Source organism: Mustela putorius, unplaced genomic scaffold, assembly GCF_011764305.1.
Source record: "Mustela putorius furo isolate JIRA1106 unplaced genomic scaffold, ASM1176430v1.1 tig00000460_pilon_pilon_pilon, whole genome shotgun sequence".
Taxonomy (NCBI): Eukaryota; Metazoa; Chordata; class Mammalia; order Carnivora; family Mustelidae; genus Mustela; species Mustela putorius.
In genome coordinates this window covers 17,222,034-17,238,652 of record NW_025421389.1, presented here as the reverse complement: position 1 = coordinate 17,238,652, position 16,619 = coordinate 17,222,034, and the positions used below count along the sequence as shown (strand labels likewise).

Here is a 16,619-nt window from a genome sequence, read left to right as displayed (position 1 = left end):
TAAGGTGGCAGCATTGAAAACTGTATTATAAGAAGTAGCAGAGAGCCCTGTAGACACAGAATCGTTTTGCATCTTGATTGCGGTGTTTACAAAGAGTTTCACACGTGATAGAGAAAGGAAACTGCATTACGCCAGCCCCCATTTCCTGATTTTGCTAGAGTACCATAGGTAGGCAAGATGTTCCCACCAGGGCAGGTCAGATGCCTGGGAGGTGCGACCTCCCAGCTGTGCCTCTAGTATATATACTATAATGCAGTATAATATAGTATAGTATATGTACTATATACTACACTGTATGCTACATACACACATAATGTGCGTATCCATGTTTGTGTGTACCCATATTATGCAATGTCATAAATATAGGAGATGTAATTTTACACATTGTCTATATTTACATACTGTATATATACATAATTATAGCCTCCTATGCATCTATAATTATTTTCAGATTAAAAGGTTATTTTTTTAAAACAATATTAGGCTGCCTTAGAAATACAAAGCTTTTCAAAATATTGTTTGGCCAAATTGTCTCATTTTTTTAGGATGTCTATCCCTCCCCGGAACATTTGACCTCCCATATTTATAAAGTTTACATAGGTCTTTATAGAAATGGTCTTCCCAGGGGTGCCTGGGTGGCTCAGTCGGTTAAGCATCCCACACCGGGCTCCACGCTCCGTGGGGGTCTGCTTGAAGATTATCTCTCTCAGATAAATAAATAAATCTTTAAAAGGAAGGAGGGAAGGAAGAAAGAAATGGTCTCCCCAGTCCTTGCTTTTCTTCCCCAGGAAATAACATCCTGATTGTGGCTCACGCGTCTTCCCTGGAAGCATGTACCTGCCAGCTGCAGGGCCTGTCCCCCCAGAACTCCAAGGACTTCGTACAAATGGTCCGAAAGGTAATTCATTTTTCTATCGCGGAGGCTGTGGGGCCAGGCAGTGTTAGAACGTTCCCTGCCTGGCCGACAGCTAAGCTGTTTGCAGCTGTTGTTCCTGAGCTGGGAAGGTGCGTGTATCAATTCACTCGACCGAGCTGTACCGAGTGGTGCTCTGTGTAGGGCCTCATGTAAGAGACAAGGACATGTCTGAGCGAGTTTTAGTTTCTAGGAGCGCAAATTTGGGAAGTAGCTAAGAATTCAGGGCAGGCTGTCTGGATTTCCCTGAGGAACCATGGACCAGATGAAGACGGGTGAGTGGACGCAGATAGCATCTGACAGCTCAGCTAGACGAGGGGGCCTGGGTGGTAGGCCAAAGGAAGCAGTGATTTAAAACAGTGAGGCTGCAAGGCAAACCAGGAACAAGGCCACGAGACAAAAACCCATGAGAGGGACCCACACATCTGGATTCTTCCTTCTCAAGCCTGTGGAAGAAGCTTTCCCATCAGCGGCCCTCCCACACACTTCCCTCCAGGCTTCCTGTATCTGCCCCCAGAGAACCTGATTCAAACTCGATTGCAATGCTTTTCTCATTTTTTTAAAAGTTCATTTATGCATCTGAGTCCACCACCATTACTCTGTAAGCTGCTTGAAGGCAGAGATTTTTTGTCTTGTGTATAACCGCAGCTCTGAGCCTGTGCACAGAAATACGTTTAGGGACGCCATGGCTCCTGACATTAGGAAAGGCGAGCTTCGGCTTCAACTATTACAGATACCCATGCCAAGAAGGGGGAAAAAAAAAAGAAAAGAAAAAAAGAAACTGGGTGAAAAATGTTTTAAAATAGCGTAATCTCTCCCATTGTCCAAATATAATTTCTGAAATGTCTGAGCTGCATTTTCAGCTTGATTCACAATTACGAATTAACTCTGGGCACCTCAGCGTTCTGTATGATTGTCCTCTTTCCTCCCACACTATTAAGCAGCAATCTATAAACAATTACTTAATTACACTAGGGGAGCTCACCGTTTAATGAATCTTTTCTGATGAATCCCTTTGCCGTGTAAATGCCTTTCCCTCTAATTTGTCAATTTCATCTGTTTTGTTTTCCTTTATTGATTTTTGGAAGAGAGGCCAGTCTACAAAGCCCCTGTCAATTCCTGGGACTGTTTCTTATTCCCAAGGGCCACCTGAAGATCTTTATGTGTAGGTCAAAGCAAAAGCATTAAACCTCTGTTTTCTGTTTCCCCTTCCTTGACTACTCTGACTTCAGATCCCATACTTGGGGTTTTGTTCCTGCGAAGAACTGGGAGAAACTGGGATATGGCAGCTGACAGACCCCCCTATCCTCCCTCTCACCCATGGACCAACTGGGGGCTTCAACTGGAGAGAGACCTTGCTGCAAGAATAAATCACGGCAGTGAACGAGAAGAGGAGGCTCTAGAAGGCCCTCGGGAGAAGCGTCTTTCCGTGTGTTGAGTGACAGTGGCCAAGTCCATACCACCTCCTAAGTAGACAGCTCAGCGTCTTTGAGCAGATTTCCTTTCATGCTTTAAAGCTCTGATGATGAGACTGTGGGAATGAGAAAAAGACCTGATTCAGGGATGGAATTCATTCTCTCTGGATGCTTACCTAGCTAACAAAGCTTTCGAGAACTGTCTTCATAAATCAAGGCACCTGCTACAGCAGCAGATGTGTTCTTCCTTCCTGCTGTGCGTGGCTGAGGAGCCGGAGAGCTCCTGAAGGGAGCAGTCAGCCTCCTCCAAGGAGGAATGCGAGAGGGCAGCGTGTGTCCAGAATCCAGCTGGAGAGACACCGAGCTGCCAGTTTGGGGATGAGATTCTCTTGAACTCCATGTCCAGTTAGGCAAAGCCAAGCTGAGAGATTCTTTTTAAGGTTATTAGAAAAATGGCCCTGCAGAGAGTTGTTCTTATTGCACATCAAATTCTCCCCTCCCTAGGACCCCCACACCCGTGCTGCTGGCTCAAGGCGCCTGCTGGACGACTCCGTCCACCCTGGTACCTACTCCCGCCGCGTTTTCTCTAGAACAACTGGCTACGGCGTTTTGCTATGGCCCTTCCCCCTCGCTTCTGTGAAATGGGGAGACCAAGCACTTTTGGACACTCAGGAGGAAGACAGACGTGCGACATATTCAGTTGTGGGAGCAAAGAACTTCCAAAATATAAAGCGACCTGGCATTATCCACGTCCCAGCATTTCCAAATCACCATGATCTGCTCATCTCTGCCCCTAGAGTCTAGACTGTGGTGACTGGTAAAGGATGTTGGCATTTTGAAAGCGTGTGTGTTCGGTCCGTTACTTGAGTCAGCAAGAAGCTCATTCCTGTGCAATACGGATGTCTTTACAGACCGTACCCAGGGTCAGGTCGTGTACACAGAGCACTTGTCACCAAGGGCAGCACATCCACCCATGCATCAGTGACACCAGAGACCCTCAGAGAAGTCAGGGAACTAATTTAAAGGATGACAGTCACGATTGCTGTGCGTGCTGTCATTTTCTCTTTGTTTTTCTAGAACTTAACATACCGAGGTAGGGCTACTTAAGAAAAGGTGGGCGAGCCACGTCCTGTGGCTTCTCGTCACACCTGCTTCCTGAATTCAGAGGGAATTTATCTAAAAGAAAAATAAATGACAATCAAACTAAGACATCAGTTATCGATGTGTATTTAATTGTGTGACTAGCTGACTGTTGGCTGCACACGACGGTCTGGTGCGGTGTAGTTCACTGTGTAGACAATGTGTGCAGATGAGATCTGAGACATGTAGAGAAACAGTGTAGAACAAAACAGTGTATGTTGTAGCAAATAGTACATATGAAACCCAAAAACAGATCTGTGCTCCTATTTGAAACTGGAAAGTGAGGATTCCTAAAAAAAGGAAGAAAGTGAAAGGATGCTGGCTATGTGTCTTAATCAGCAAGAGGATTACAGTTGGGGTTTTTTTTTAGGCCACTTAGACAAATATGTCATGAATTTTAGATTTTAAGAAACAAACTTGATTTTTTCTAGCATTGCACCAACACTGATCCAGCTACTGGGTATAAAAATACTCCGTGCTGATACCATTGAGTAATAGAAAATGTTTGAACCTTAAAAATAGGGGAAATATTCCCAGTAGAGATTTCTAGGAGAAAAATCACATTACGGCTGATAGGATGTCACTGCTACTCATTCTTTCATCTGTAATGAAATGAATCTACTGTTTAATCAGATCCGTAATGTTCATTAGACTCTCCACAAATTTTCTTGGATGTGCAATGGTCCGAATAATGCTTGAGCACCTCACATCTGACTTCCTTGAAGATTGTAGCTGTGTGTTCTGGGCAGCGTCTGTACCTGGGCAGAATAGGGCTCGGGATAGGTTATCCTCTCTCCCTCTTGGCTGTCTTGGTCCTGTGATGACCTGAGATGCCAGTTCAGCTGGGTACCGGTCCATTGTCCTTAGCACAATATGGACGGAGTCTTAGGCTGTCTTCTGCATAAGCAGGAGGCAGAGATCTGAAATCATGTGGAGTAATTGAGGTGGAAACCCCTGAATTCAGGAGTTTATTCTTCTGTTTTCATTATCTGGATTGTTGATCAAAATGGTCTGAATGATCTGAATTCACATTCTATTCTCTTTTCACATATTGGTATTTTAAAAACTAAGACTCCAACGGAGATATTCTTTGAAAATCATGTTGAATCTGTGTGTAATAAAAAGAATGCAGGAGTGTATTACATGATTTCATTTTCATCCAAAAATTCTAGGTTGACATCACACCCTGAACTTCAGCTCGGTTCTTTTTGAGCCAAGGCTGATGCTGATTTAGAACTAACATTGGGGATGGGGAAGTCAGGGAAGGAAGGAAGGAAGAAGGAGGGAAGGACAGAGGGACATCAAGAGAAGAACCCAAATGTTACTTGCAGACGGGAAATTTTGGTTTTATTGTAGAAAGTTGCCTGAAATAGATGAAACTAACCTAAGGCTTTGTTCTGAGATTGAAACTCTGCAACAGTTTGCTGCTGGTACAAGAGAGTCCCATCAATCCGCTAATGCCCCAGTATTATTCATAGGTAGGACTTCGGTTTCGGTGATTTTAACATGCCACGGCTATTCCTTGTGGATGGGAATAATTGGCACATTTTAATGCGCAAGCTGGGGGTCTCACTTTCCCAGGCCCTCTTCTCCATCACTGCGTCGGTAGCCGGGAGCTTATTGCTTTACCCCAGTGTGGAGTTAGAATACAGTGTTTTCCATTACATTTAGATTCATAGAATCTGAATGGCTGATTAAATGGCCATCTGATGGCTGAAAGAGGGGGGTATTTTTCACCCTGTAGTGAATGGCTTGGAGGAGTTTCTACTTTTTATTTGAATTATACTTTAACCAAAGAATTATTTTAAAATAACCTTATATTTAAAAGATGATTTTACAGAAAATAAAAAATTAAAAAAAAAAATAGTATCTCCTGGAGTGATGTTGGTTTGGTAAATCATTGTGGATAATTTTTTTGCATTTTAGGCTGATGTGGTCATTCTCCTGTCAGTGGTATTTGGATGCATCTACATTGTCCTCCAACGGCGCTTAGCATTACCATAAATGTATCTTTTCCACTCAACTAGCTGTGTTCCTATTGAAGGAAGTCTTCTATTTCAATTACCTAGTGTCACTGGGAACTAATTGAAAAGCTGCAGTAAGAGAAGTTCTGTCTCATTGTCTTTGCAGAAAAGCGTCCCTCTGTAACAAAAAGGGAGGCATTCCTCCGTAACCTAGGCACTCTGCAACTCCAGGGTTTAATTTGAAAGCGGTGATGAATTGCTCTTTTGAATCTACTCTGAGTAATGCGTGTGTTCGAATACAGATGAACCTCCCTCAATTTTCACAGGCAAAGTCACAACTGTACTGTGTCTGCGGGAACTCAGATAATGAGGCGCAAGGTTATTTGCATTTAAATTGTAGTCCTGCACACGTATGAGAACTAAGAGGCAGGAGTCTAGTCCCGCTGCCTTGCCAGCAGGGATGAGACTGGCCTTGGAGGGTAGGGGAAAAGAGCATTTTTAACATCTACTTAGGTTAATACTCACTTTACAGAGGTGACAGGAGGAGATTTTGTTCAGTGACGGCAGATGCTTTTCATGTTTAAACATAGGATTCAAACTGGATTTGCTTCTCTTTAACACTTCAACATAATGAATTTTTCCTGGGAAAGTAACTAGCTATAATGAAAATTCGAGGGAAGGGGGAAAGAAAATGCCGCTAAAGACGGAGGAAATAACTTGATCTTTAAATATGTATAATATTACGTTCAGCGTATGTAAGTTTAAAATTATAGTGAGGAGTCGTCAAACTTAATAGACAATCAGCTCTTACAGATGTCTTACACAGTACCACTTAGCTGCCATTACCCACACAAAAATCAGGATTTTGCAGCTGTTGAACTATTCTTGGACTATGTGCAGGATACACATGTATCATGGGAAATGTGTGCTGGTTCTTTCTCGGATGGGAATGCCATCCCAAAGCATTTCGGTTATGCATAGACCATTCTCAACCTGCTGTTTTTAGAGGCATATTGGTTTCTTTCTCATTTATAAGGCTATTGTATATTTTTTTTATTCTTCTATGTGATTCAGGTGTATTTATTTGAAGAAAAAGGTTTGTCATTATAAGAAGGGAAACCACACAAAATTGTATCACCAAATCCCTTGTAAACTACCTGTGGCATCTACGCTTTCCCAGCTGTCTGCTCTTCCTCTGGATACAGCCCCAGCACCATTGTAACTAGATCATTCCATTCCAGGAGCATCTCCGTTTAAGTGGTTCACAGATGATTTAATAAAGAGGAACTGTGTCCTCAGTCAATCCAGAGCAATCTCATATTATATTCTGAGTGGTCTCTATTCCTATCATGTTTTCAGATGTTACTGTGGTCATTATTGTTTCATGAATGTCCGTTAAGAGTGGGATTCTTCGCTCAGGGGCCCAGAGGGGGGTTTGCTGCTGATGGAAATGGAAAGGTGCTCTGGGAGCACTGTGGAGGTCTCTGATTCCCCTTTGGCGAGGCTCCCCTCTGGGTCACCCAGGCTGGAGAGGTGACACTCGCCCAGGAGTGAGAAACCATGCTCCAAAATGCTCTAATTGCGCATGCGCAAGCCCTCACCCCTCACCCCTCACCCCTTGCTTGCCTTGAGAAGGTAGGCATGCAAGGGACCATCCATAGATTAAGAATTCGGGTAAGAAAAGGGAAACCCAGCGCAAGCTAGGTTCCACACTACCAAAAGTCATAATAGGCCACCACCCTTCTTTTTTTGAGAAAGAGAGCGTGAGCAGGAGGAGGGGCACAGAGAGAATCTCAAGCAGACACTGAGTGCTGAGCGCAGAGCCCCACGAAAGGGCTCGATCTCTCCACCCTGAGTTCATGACCTGAGCTGAAATCAAGAATCAGATGCTCAACGGACTGAGCCGCCCGGACACCCCAACCCCATTTTTGAAGTAAGACTATGCGAAGCTAATAGAAGTTAGAATAAACCATGTATGCAGATTTATTCTCAGGACACGAACGCAGGTTTTCCTGGACAGAGCCAGCCACAATCTGGGCCTGGTTTACTTCCTGAGGAAAAGTAGCAGCGAATGCTCCTATCTGACAAAGGACCAAGCTATGTTTAGCCTCGTGGCTGGTTCTCGGTGGTTCTCTGCCTGACAGATCCCCAAACTCATTTTGCCCTCTTGTGATGTATGTAAAGGCTGCCTGCACATCCAGGGAAAATGAATCCATGTGCTCTGGATTTGTTTAAGCCAAAACCAGAAAAAAAAATTTTTTTTTTAAGTAAGTTGAGGACCAAAAAGCACTCTTCCTTCTGAATAAACAGAATACTTCGTTTTGCCAGAAATAAACACATGAAACCCAGATGGCTTGCTCCTGACCGTGGAGAGCAGCAGGTCTGGAGAGCTCCTGGGAGACACTGTGCTGGTGGCGCAATCCGGAAGGTCTGTGTATCGCCGGAGAAGAATCTCGTGCTGTACCAGGGAAGCTGCCCTTATTCTGGCATCAGACAGAGCTGGGTTCTTATCCTGGCTCAGCCACTTACTGGACCGCTTAAACCATTCTCACCCGTAAAATGGGCAGAGGGTTTTTACAGCACAGTTGTGGGATACAGGATAATGACTATAAAATGCCTGATAAGGGCACCTGGGTGGCTTAGCAGGTCAAGCCTCTGACTTGTGGTTTCGGCTCAGGTCCTGGTTTCAGGGTCTTGGCATCGAGCCCCGTGTCAGGCTCTGCGCTCAGCGTGAGAGTCTGTTTGTCCCTCACCCTCCGTACCTTCCCCTGCTCGTGATTGCTCTGTCCCTAAAGTGAATAAATAAAATATTTTTAGAAAAGGATTTTCTCAAAAAAAAAAAGAAAGAAAAAGAAAAGGATTTTCTCTCCCTCTCTTTTTGTGCGCCCCGCCCACTCTCTCTGGCTCCTTCTCTTAAAACAAATAAACAAACAAATAAATAAAATGCCTAATAGGGCATCCTAGTAAGATACTATCTGCTAGTAAATAAATAATTGCTTTTCCTAAGGCCAAAGAGAAATGAACACATATCGCCATTTCCTTATCTGTGAAAAATATCAGAGACAAGGAACAAAAGCAGCCTCATTCATTCTGGTATCACTTACTATTATCCCCAGAAGTTATCTTCCTCAGTAAGAGGATGTGTTGGTTGCATTCTGGTGTCTGCCTATGAGGCTGCCTTAAAGATTTACCACCTTCCTCTTAAATGCCCATTTTCGTTTCTCGTAATTTCACAAGGTAAGGAGAGCAGGTATTATGAACGCACTATATGAAAGAAACAAAGACACGGAGGGCACTCTACAGTATTGACTGAACATGATGTTCTTGGCAGGGCGGCAAGCTGATGCTACAGTGGCAAAGAAAGCAAGGTCCCTGCCCTTATGGAGTAGAGACAGAGACACGGAATACGCAAGATAAATACAGAGGCTGATCAATGTCGTCTAGGAAGAAAACTGGGTTATCCAATAGTAACTCTGGGATGGATGTGGGGCAGGACGTACTTGAGATAAGGCCGGGTGCGGTGTCCCCGAGCAGCAGGCCAGGAAGCCAGGTGCAGAGCTAAATGGGGTTTCAAGGAAGACTGAAGGAATGCAGATGCCCCCCGATGAAAACCTGGTGTGGTTAGCACACCAGGGGTCAGGGAGCTAAAGCTTAGGAAGCACAGCAGAAAGTGGGGAGAGGGGCACCTGGGTGGCTCAGTGGGTTAAAGCCTCTGCTTCCGGCTCCATTCATGATCCCAGGGTCCTGGGATAGAGTCCCACATCGGGCTCTCTGCTCAGCAGGGAGCCTGCTTCCCCCTCTTTCTCTGCCTGCCTCTCTGCCTACTTGTGATCTCTGTCTGCCAAATAAATAAATAAAATCTTAAAAAAAAAAAAAAGTGGGGAGAAACAAGGTTGGAGAAGTAGGCAGACCTAGACACAGGGCCCTGTACACCAGGGCTTGGCCAGCTACTGGCCCACAAGCAGAATCCAGCCCACGGCCTGTGTTTATACGGCCCACAAGCTAAGAATGTCTTTACAATTTCAAATGGTTAAAGAACACCAAAAGAGGAATGCTATTTCACGGCACATGCTAATTCTATAGAATCCAAATTCCAGGGCCTATCAATAAAGTTTTATTGGCACAAAGCAATGCTCATTCATTTACATTTTGCCCAAGGCTGCTTCCAGCCTGCTAGGGCAGGCACTGCAGCAGACTCTGTATGACCCACAAAGCCTAAAATATACTTGGTGCTTGACAGAAAAAGTTCACCAACCTCCACTGTGACCGTGGCGAAGCATTTGGGTTTTATTCTAAGCCAGAAGAATCCAGCACAGACACAAGTTTACCTGGCATAAAAATTGGTGAGTTCAGAGACTGGCAAAGTGATAGCCAACATCTCCCGACTGCTAATGTGTATCAGACACTAAGTACTTAACAGGTAGAAATTTCTCTTTTCTTCTGGACTACCCTATTCAATAGATACTCTTATTTTTTTTTAAGATTTTATTTATTTATTTGACAGATGGAGATCACAAGTAGGCAGAGAGGCAGGCAGAGAGAGAAGGGGGAAGCAGATTCGCTGCTGAGCCGAGAGCCCGATGCAGGGCTCGATCCCAGGACCCTGGAATTATGACCTGAGCCGAAGGCAGAGGCTTAACCCACTGAGCCACCCAGGAGCCCCTAGATACTCTTATTATTCCAAGTTTACGGAAGAGGAAGCAGAATCTTACAAAAATCCAGAAACTTGCCCAAAGTCACATGGCTAGTACATGCTAGGGCACAGATCTGCGCTGTGTCAGCCTTGTTCCAAAGCCTGGACTAATCGTTTAAGATATTTTTGTAAAGAAATCTTAAGGCAAATATTGCCCAGCCCTGAGGCACCCGGGGAGGGGGGAATACTTATTTCTTCAGAATGCAGTTTAGAAACCACTGGTTTCATTTCACCCCCTCATTTGCAGATGAGGACCACTTGGGAAGTCATTTGTCCTCGGAAAAGAGGTATAAAGGGAGATGTGAAGCCGGCACCTGCCTGTCTGGATGCGTTTCCCCCAAACCACAGTCATCAACTCCTACCTGGGTTCATTTTTCAGTGGGATCCATTCAATTCGATTCTAGGCAGCCGTCCTTAGAACAAAAGCTTAGCAGACTTTCTCCTTTTGCAGGTTGATCTACCCTACCAGAGTTCCTGGGGGCATGAGATAAGAGCTTCAGACTGATGGAGGATCTTCTGTGTGCCACTGTGCTGGGCGCTTGGGATACTACGTTGAATTCATACCTCCCGGTCATACCTCCCGTGCTCTAATTATTCTCCCCATTCTACAGATGGGGAAACTGACACCAAGAGGCTTGGGCGTTGTTGAGGGCTACAAGGCCACCAGTGGCAGGGCCCAGGTGACAAGTCCAGATCTGTCTGCTTCCTACCCTCACCCTGTACTCAACACACTAGGCTTCGCTGCTGCTGAAAAGCCTTTTCTCAGTAATGACTGCTGTTGCCCTCTGGTTTAGAAACTCTGTAGCCACATTGTCTATCTACAACAGAGCTCAAAGACTCCCCAGCACCAGCTGCAAACTAGCCACCCAAGGCATCTGCTGGGAAATGCAGGCAAGACCACTTCACGCCCTAGCCTTGGGAAAGACCACGGATGCTTCACACCGGCCAGAAAATGTCAAGAAGAAAGTTTAGGCCCCTCTTACAATTGCAACAAAACCCCCAGTGGCTTCTATACATGGGGAAATCCCCTGTCATTTCTGACCCTTAAAACCATCCATCTTTCACCTACTTCATAAATGTCTCCTTCTTCAGTTTTTCTTTTTCCCTCAGAAAGCCTAGATTGACCAAGGTGATGGCGGGAGAGAGAGGATGTCTACTTCTCTAAAATCTGTACCCCCCCCCCATGAAATGTTATTTCCTATTAGTACTGGAACATAGTAGGAGGATTCATTCAAGAAGAGCAAAATGACGACAGGCCGTCAGTGGCGAGGCCTCCCACATACAAGGTGGTCAGTAGACACCCTTCCATTCGCAAACAGGTAGGAGGTCACTCCCTGACCACTGCACTCCAACCTCATCTTTTCCTTCCATGCAGCAAAGCAGCCACAGCAGCCACCTTCCTCTACTAAGCCCCCTCAGGGCCGCAGGCTGAAGGGGGGCAGGGAGGGGACAGGAAGAACTGTGCAAACCACAACTGTGTGTCATTCACAGTCATAAGCCTGCCTTGAGGCTCTGCACCCACGGGCCATTTTAAACCTCAGTCCAGTGGACGATCGTGACGTTTGTCTAGGTCTGTGACCAAGTGACTATCACACCCGTGGGTGAAAAAGATACACTCGTCATTGCCCACAGGACAATCTAAAGTGAGGTCTTCTTTAAGGCTCTGGAAGAATTCGAAGTCAAGCATCCTTTTAGGCTTCAGAGCAAAAGGAACATCTCCAATGTTCTTTCATTCGCTCATTCATTTGCTAATTTATTTCATGTGCTGTCCTGGGTCAGGTGCCCCAGATTAGAAGTTGAGATGGAAGAGGGAGGATGTCGGGTGACGTGGGTCTCTTCCACTGACAGCAACTCCCACAGAAGGACCCAGCTGGCATGTCCCAACTTTCCAGCCCTTGGGGGACCAGGGGAGAATCTGGGTGGCATGTCAGAGAGTACACCCCAAATGCCAACTAAGGACCGGTATTTAATAAACTAACCTGAACTTTGTCTCTCTGAATTAGATTATCATGAAAAGCAAATGTGGGAACATCCAGGTTCTCTTTAATGTTACCCTACAACTGATTCAATGTAATAAACAATTATTAAAAACTACCCTATGGAAAACAACCCAGCAATCTAGCTACAGGCAAGCAGGTAAACAAACTGTGGTATATTTACATAATGAGCCACTACTTGGCGCTAGAAATGAATGAACCCTGAACACGGCTACGTCACAGGTGAAACTCAAAATAATTATCCAAGTGAAAGAAGCCAGACAAAAGAAAGTGCACACCGTATGATTCCATTTATGGAAACTTCTAGGAAATGAGAAGTGAACCAATAGAGACAGAAAGCAGATCCGTGGGGGCTTCTGGATGGGAGGTGGGGAGGGACAGGAGGAAACTTGCAGGGGTGACTGGAATAGTCACCATCTTGACACTGATGAAGTGTTCATAGGTATAGGCATATGTCAAAATGTATCAAATTGTATACTTTTGGACAGGCAGGGTCATTTTGTCAGTTACACCACAATGAAGCTATTTGGAAAACAACTATGCTGTGGAAGGATCAGTGCCAGGAACACCAAGGTAAGTGAAACTCTGCATTCAGGAAGCGGGGAGCCTAGCAAGGGAGAAAGATACATACTCAATTAATAGAATGCTAATCAGAAGACAAACCAGTATGAAAAAAGAAAAAAACATTTATGGGGCAAAGAAAAGGAGAGAGGTGATTTCCTTTTTTTTCTAGGAGTCCAGAGGACAGTAATGGCTAACCACCTGCCAGGAGCTATGCACAGTAACTTCTTTCATTCTTACAGCAACCCTATGAGTGGGTACTGTCATTGTACCCATTTCACAGGTGAGGAAATAGGCTTTGGCCCCAGAATGCATGTTCTAGTTCCTACTCCTCTCTGAGAAGTGCCACATTTGATCTGGGCCTTAGAAGAGGATTAGAATCTCCCTAGATAGAGAAGGCTCTTTGGGGCCAAGAAGGCCATATGAACTATGACCCAATAAGACTATGACTATCAAAATGTACTATATGCTTGAAATACGGCAAGAAAGTTCTAGGAGCATATTTTGAGTTGGGGTAGAGAAGAGGGCTCAAAAGTAGATTGGGGTGTGAATGGCTTTCCATGATGTGCTGAAGAGTTTGGATGACAATCTTCAGGCTGAAGGAAGCCACTGGAAGTTTCTGAGCAGAAGAATATCCATGTTTTAGAAGGAGAATGGGAAGAAAACAGAAAATCTACCTGTCTGCAGTTAAATGAACACCTGGAACATTTCATGGAAATCGATTCACAGGTATGGCACGAAAATCACATTAAATCAATAGATTTGGGCTGGACTACACTGTAATTTTAATTTCAATCTCAGGATATTTTATTCTCTGGTAATCTGAGTCCTATATTCATTCTGTTTTCACCTATGTTTCCATACATTTTTACCCAACAATGAAAATTACAGAAAACCTCCCCTGGAAAAGAGAGAAGCAGGGGCACCTGGGTGGCTTAGTTGGTTAGGCGTCCCAACTCTTGATTCCAGCTCAGGTCATGATCTCAAGCTTCTGGGATGGAGCCCTGTGTCAGGCTCCACGCTCAGTGGGGAGCCTGCTTAAGAAATCTCTCCCTCCCTCTCCCACTGCCCCTCCCCCAGCACTCATTCAATGCTCACTCGCTCTTTCTCTCGCTCAAATAAATAAATTTTTAAAAGAGAGAGAGAGAAAGGGAGAGAGAAAAGTAAAGTAATCCTTCTCCAGGCTGCTATCTGAATTTAACTCACAGATTTTTTTCCACTGGCTTAAAAGGAAAAGTCCCATGCTGACATTTTTACTTCTGTTTCCTGTAAAAGTGGTTTCTGACCTCCTCATACATTCGAGTTAGAGGATAAGCTCATGATCTGGAAAATGAGTATCTAGGTCCAGACAAGATGTTGGCACCATGCTGGCCCATGTGATATTACCAGAAATAAACTCCTTGCCCTCTGTGCTTCGACAGGAAGCATTAGGAGATCCTAGAAGGAACAGCACTCTTCCAGGTGAAAATGTGAAAAATTATCAACTAACCAAGGGCAATTCACATCTCCCATGGGAGGCCCAAAAAGACACTGTGTCCCCCGTTCCTTGGACTTTCTTAAAGAGGTAGACAGGGTACAAAGAGAAGGTACCACCCTAAAGCAAGGACATGGCCATCACAGGAAAACTGAATGCTTAGACACCATAGAGCCTTAAATATAAAACTGGAAGTACCTGGAGGAATTCCAGGCAAAAAAAAAATCCAACCAAAGACTGAAGTCCTGGCTTGTCTTCTCAGCTCTGCCCCTGACTTGTAACACTCCAAGCAAACCACCCAGTCCTCTATTTAAAAAAAAAAAAAAACAAAAACGGTAGGATACAACTTATCCATTCCCTGTTTCCGTAAGCAAGTCCATATATGTCAAAAGAGTCAATAAGCAGTTTATGGAGAAACCCGTCTGACCTCAGCCACACCAGCTGGTAGCAGAGTGAGGGTTAGTTCCTAGATGTCTTGATTTCCATTCCAGAACACTGTCCGTGTTGCTCAAACTTGACTTAATGATACCCCAGAGAGCTTGTTAAACACACAGGTGGCTCCTCATTCAAGTGAGACTCTGATTGAATCACTCTGGGGCTGACCCTCGACGACTGCATTTTTTGGCTAGAGGCCCAAGGCCTTTATATCATCATACAATTAGGGAAACTTTACCTTATATCATGCTATGCCCTACAAGAAAATTCTATTTTCTCTCCTCTTTTCATTCTATCTGTTAAAATAGGTAAAATAATTGAAAGGCACCTGGGTGGTTTGGTCAGTTAAGCATCCGATTCTTGATTTCAGCTCAGGTCATGATCTCAGGGTCACAGGATCAAGCCCTGCATCAGGCTCCAGGCTCAAGACAGAGTCTGCTTGAGATTCTCCCTCTCCCTCTGCCCTCCCTTTGCTCACACACTCTCTTGCTCCCTCTCTCTCTCTCAAATAAATAAAATCTGTAAAAAAAAAAAAAAAAAATTAATAAAAAAGTTAAAAGATTTAAAAGATTTTTTTTTAAAGATTTTATTTATTTGACAGACAGAGATCACAAGTAGACAGAGAGGCAGGCAGAGAGAGGAAGGGAAGCAGGCTCCCTGCTGAGCAGAGAGCCTGATTCGGGGCTTGATCCCAGGAGCCTGGGATCATGACCTGAGCCAAAGGCAGAGGCTTTAACCCACTGAGCCACCCAGGCGCCCCTGAAAGATATTTTTGATGGATAAAATTTTCTCTACCAAAGGTATCAACAGATTTACAGAGTAATAGTGGTCATTTTTGTTTCTAAGTTTTATTCTATTATTTTGTAAAATAATCTCTATACCCAAGTGAGGCTTGAACTCACCATCCCAAAATCAAGAGTCACATGCTTTGCCAACTGTCCAGCCAGGTGCCCTCTCATTTTAATTAGAACCAAATATTATTTCCCTTATAATTTTCCAAACATTGCAGTCTAGACTATTTTTTAACCATAATCCTATTAGTATTCTGCTGTGTGGCCTAGAAACAATGAAGTAGTGTATCTCAATTTGTGCAATTAATGACGATTAAATACCAAAATGGTACATTTGTCTATTGTCACCCCTCACTAGATCATATTCTCCTTTATTGTTAAGATATTTATCTTTTTAGGGGCACCTGGGTGGCTCAGTGGGTTAAGCCACTGCCTTCGGCTCAGGTCATGATCTCAGGGTCCTGGGATCGAGTCCCGCATCGGGCTTTCTGCTCAGTGGGGAGCCTGCTTCCCTCTCTCTCTCTCTCTCTGCCTGCCTCTCTGCCTACTTGTGATCTGTCAAATAAATAAATAAAATCTTTAAAAAAAAAGATATTTATCTTTTTAAATTTATTTTTTTAAAGATTTTATTTATTTATTTGAAAGAGAGAGACCACAAGCAGGCAGAGAGGCAGGCAGAGAGAAGGGGAAGCAGGCTCCCTGCTGAGCAGAGAGCCCGATGCGGGGCTCGATCCCAGAACCCTGAGAGCATGACCTGAGCCGAAGGCAGAGGCTTAACCCACTGAGCCACCTAGGTGCTCCTGATACAGATTTTTTAAATGATCAAATAATGTGAATGGATGAATTCTTCCCCTGAAACCATTATATACTGTTGTCAGAAATGAAAAACAAAGGTTCAGCAACAATCATCCTGTTATCATTGTCTAAGACATCAGAAAAGTGACAAGGTCACATCACCACGCAGGGAAATTTTAATCTCTCTCCCACTTCTCCTCCCCACAAAGTCTCACAACCTAGCGGATTTACCAGTACTTCCCACGTGTGGCAGAATGACCTGTGCCACCAACACATCACTCACACCTCTCCACAATTGCGATGACACATGCTGTCCCCTGAATGTTCCACCCGAAGGTAGTTTGGGGGCAGCGAGCCAAGAGGGGGCTTCCAGAGCCAATGGAGGCGTTAAACACATGAGGTCACAGAGCTGCTGCCTCTCCCCCTTCAAAAGAAACCACT

At 44.5% G+C, this 16,619-nt stretch overlaps 1 protein-coding gene across 3 annotated transcripts in view; it reads left to right on the top strand.

Moving 5' to 3' along the window:
• The window catches only part of UBASH3B (ubiquitin associated and SH3 domain containing B), a 136,581-nt gene extending 129,831 nt beyond the window's left edge, over positions 1 to 6,750 (top strand). For all 3 annotated transcript variants that reach the window (XM_045080422.1, XM_004750087.3, XM_004750088.3), the window contains exons 13-14: positions 789 to 898; positions 2,146 to 6,750. In XM_045080422.1, the coding sequence (XP_044936357.1) occupies positions 789 to 898; positions 2,146 to 2,283 (248 nt within the window). In that variant the 3' untranslated portion in view covers positions 2,284 to 6,750. The remainder of the gene's footprint in view (positions 1 to 788; positions 899 to 2,145) is intronic.
• Positions 6,751 to 16,619: the final 9,869 nt, after the last annotated feature.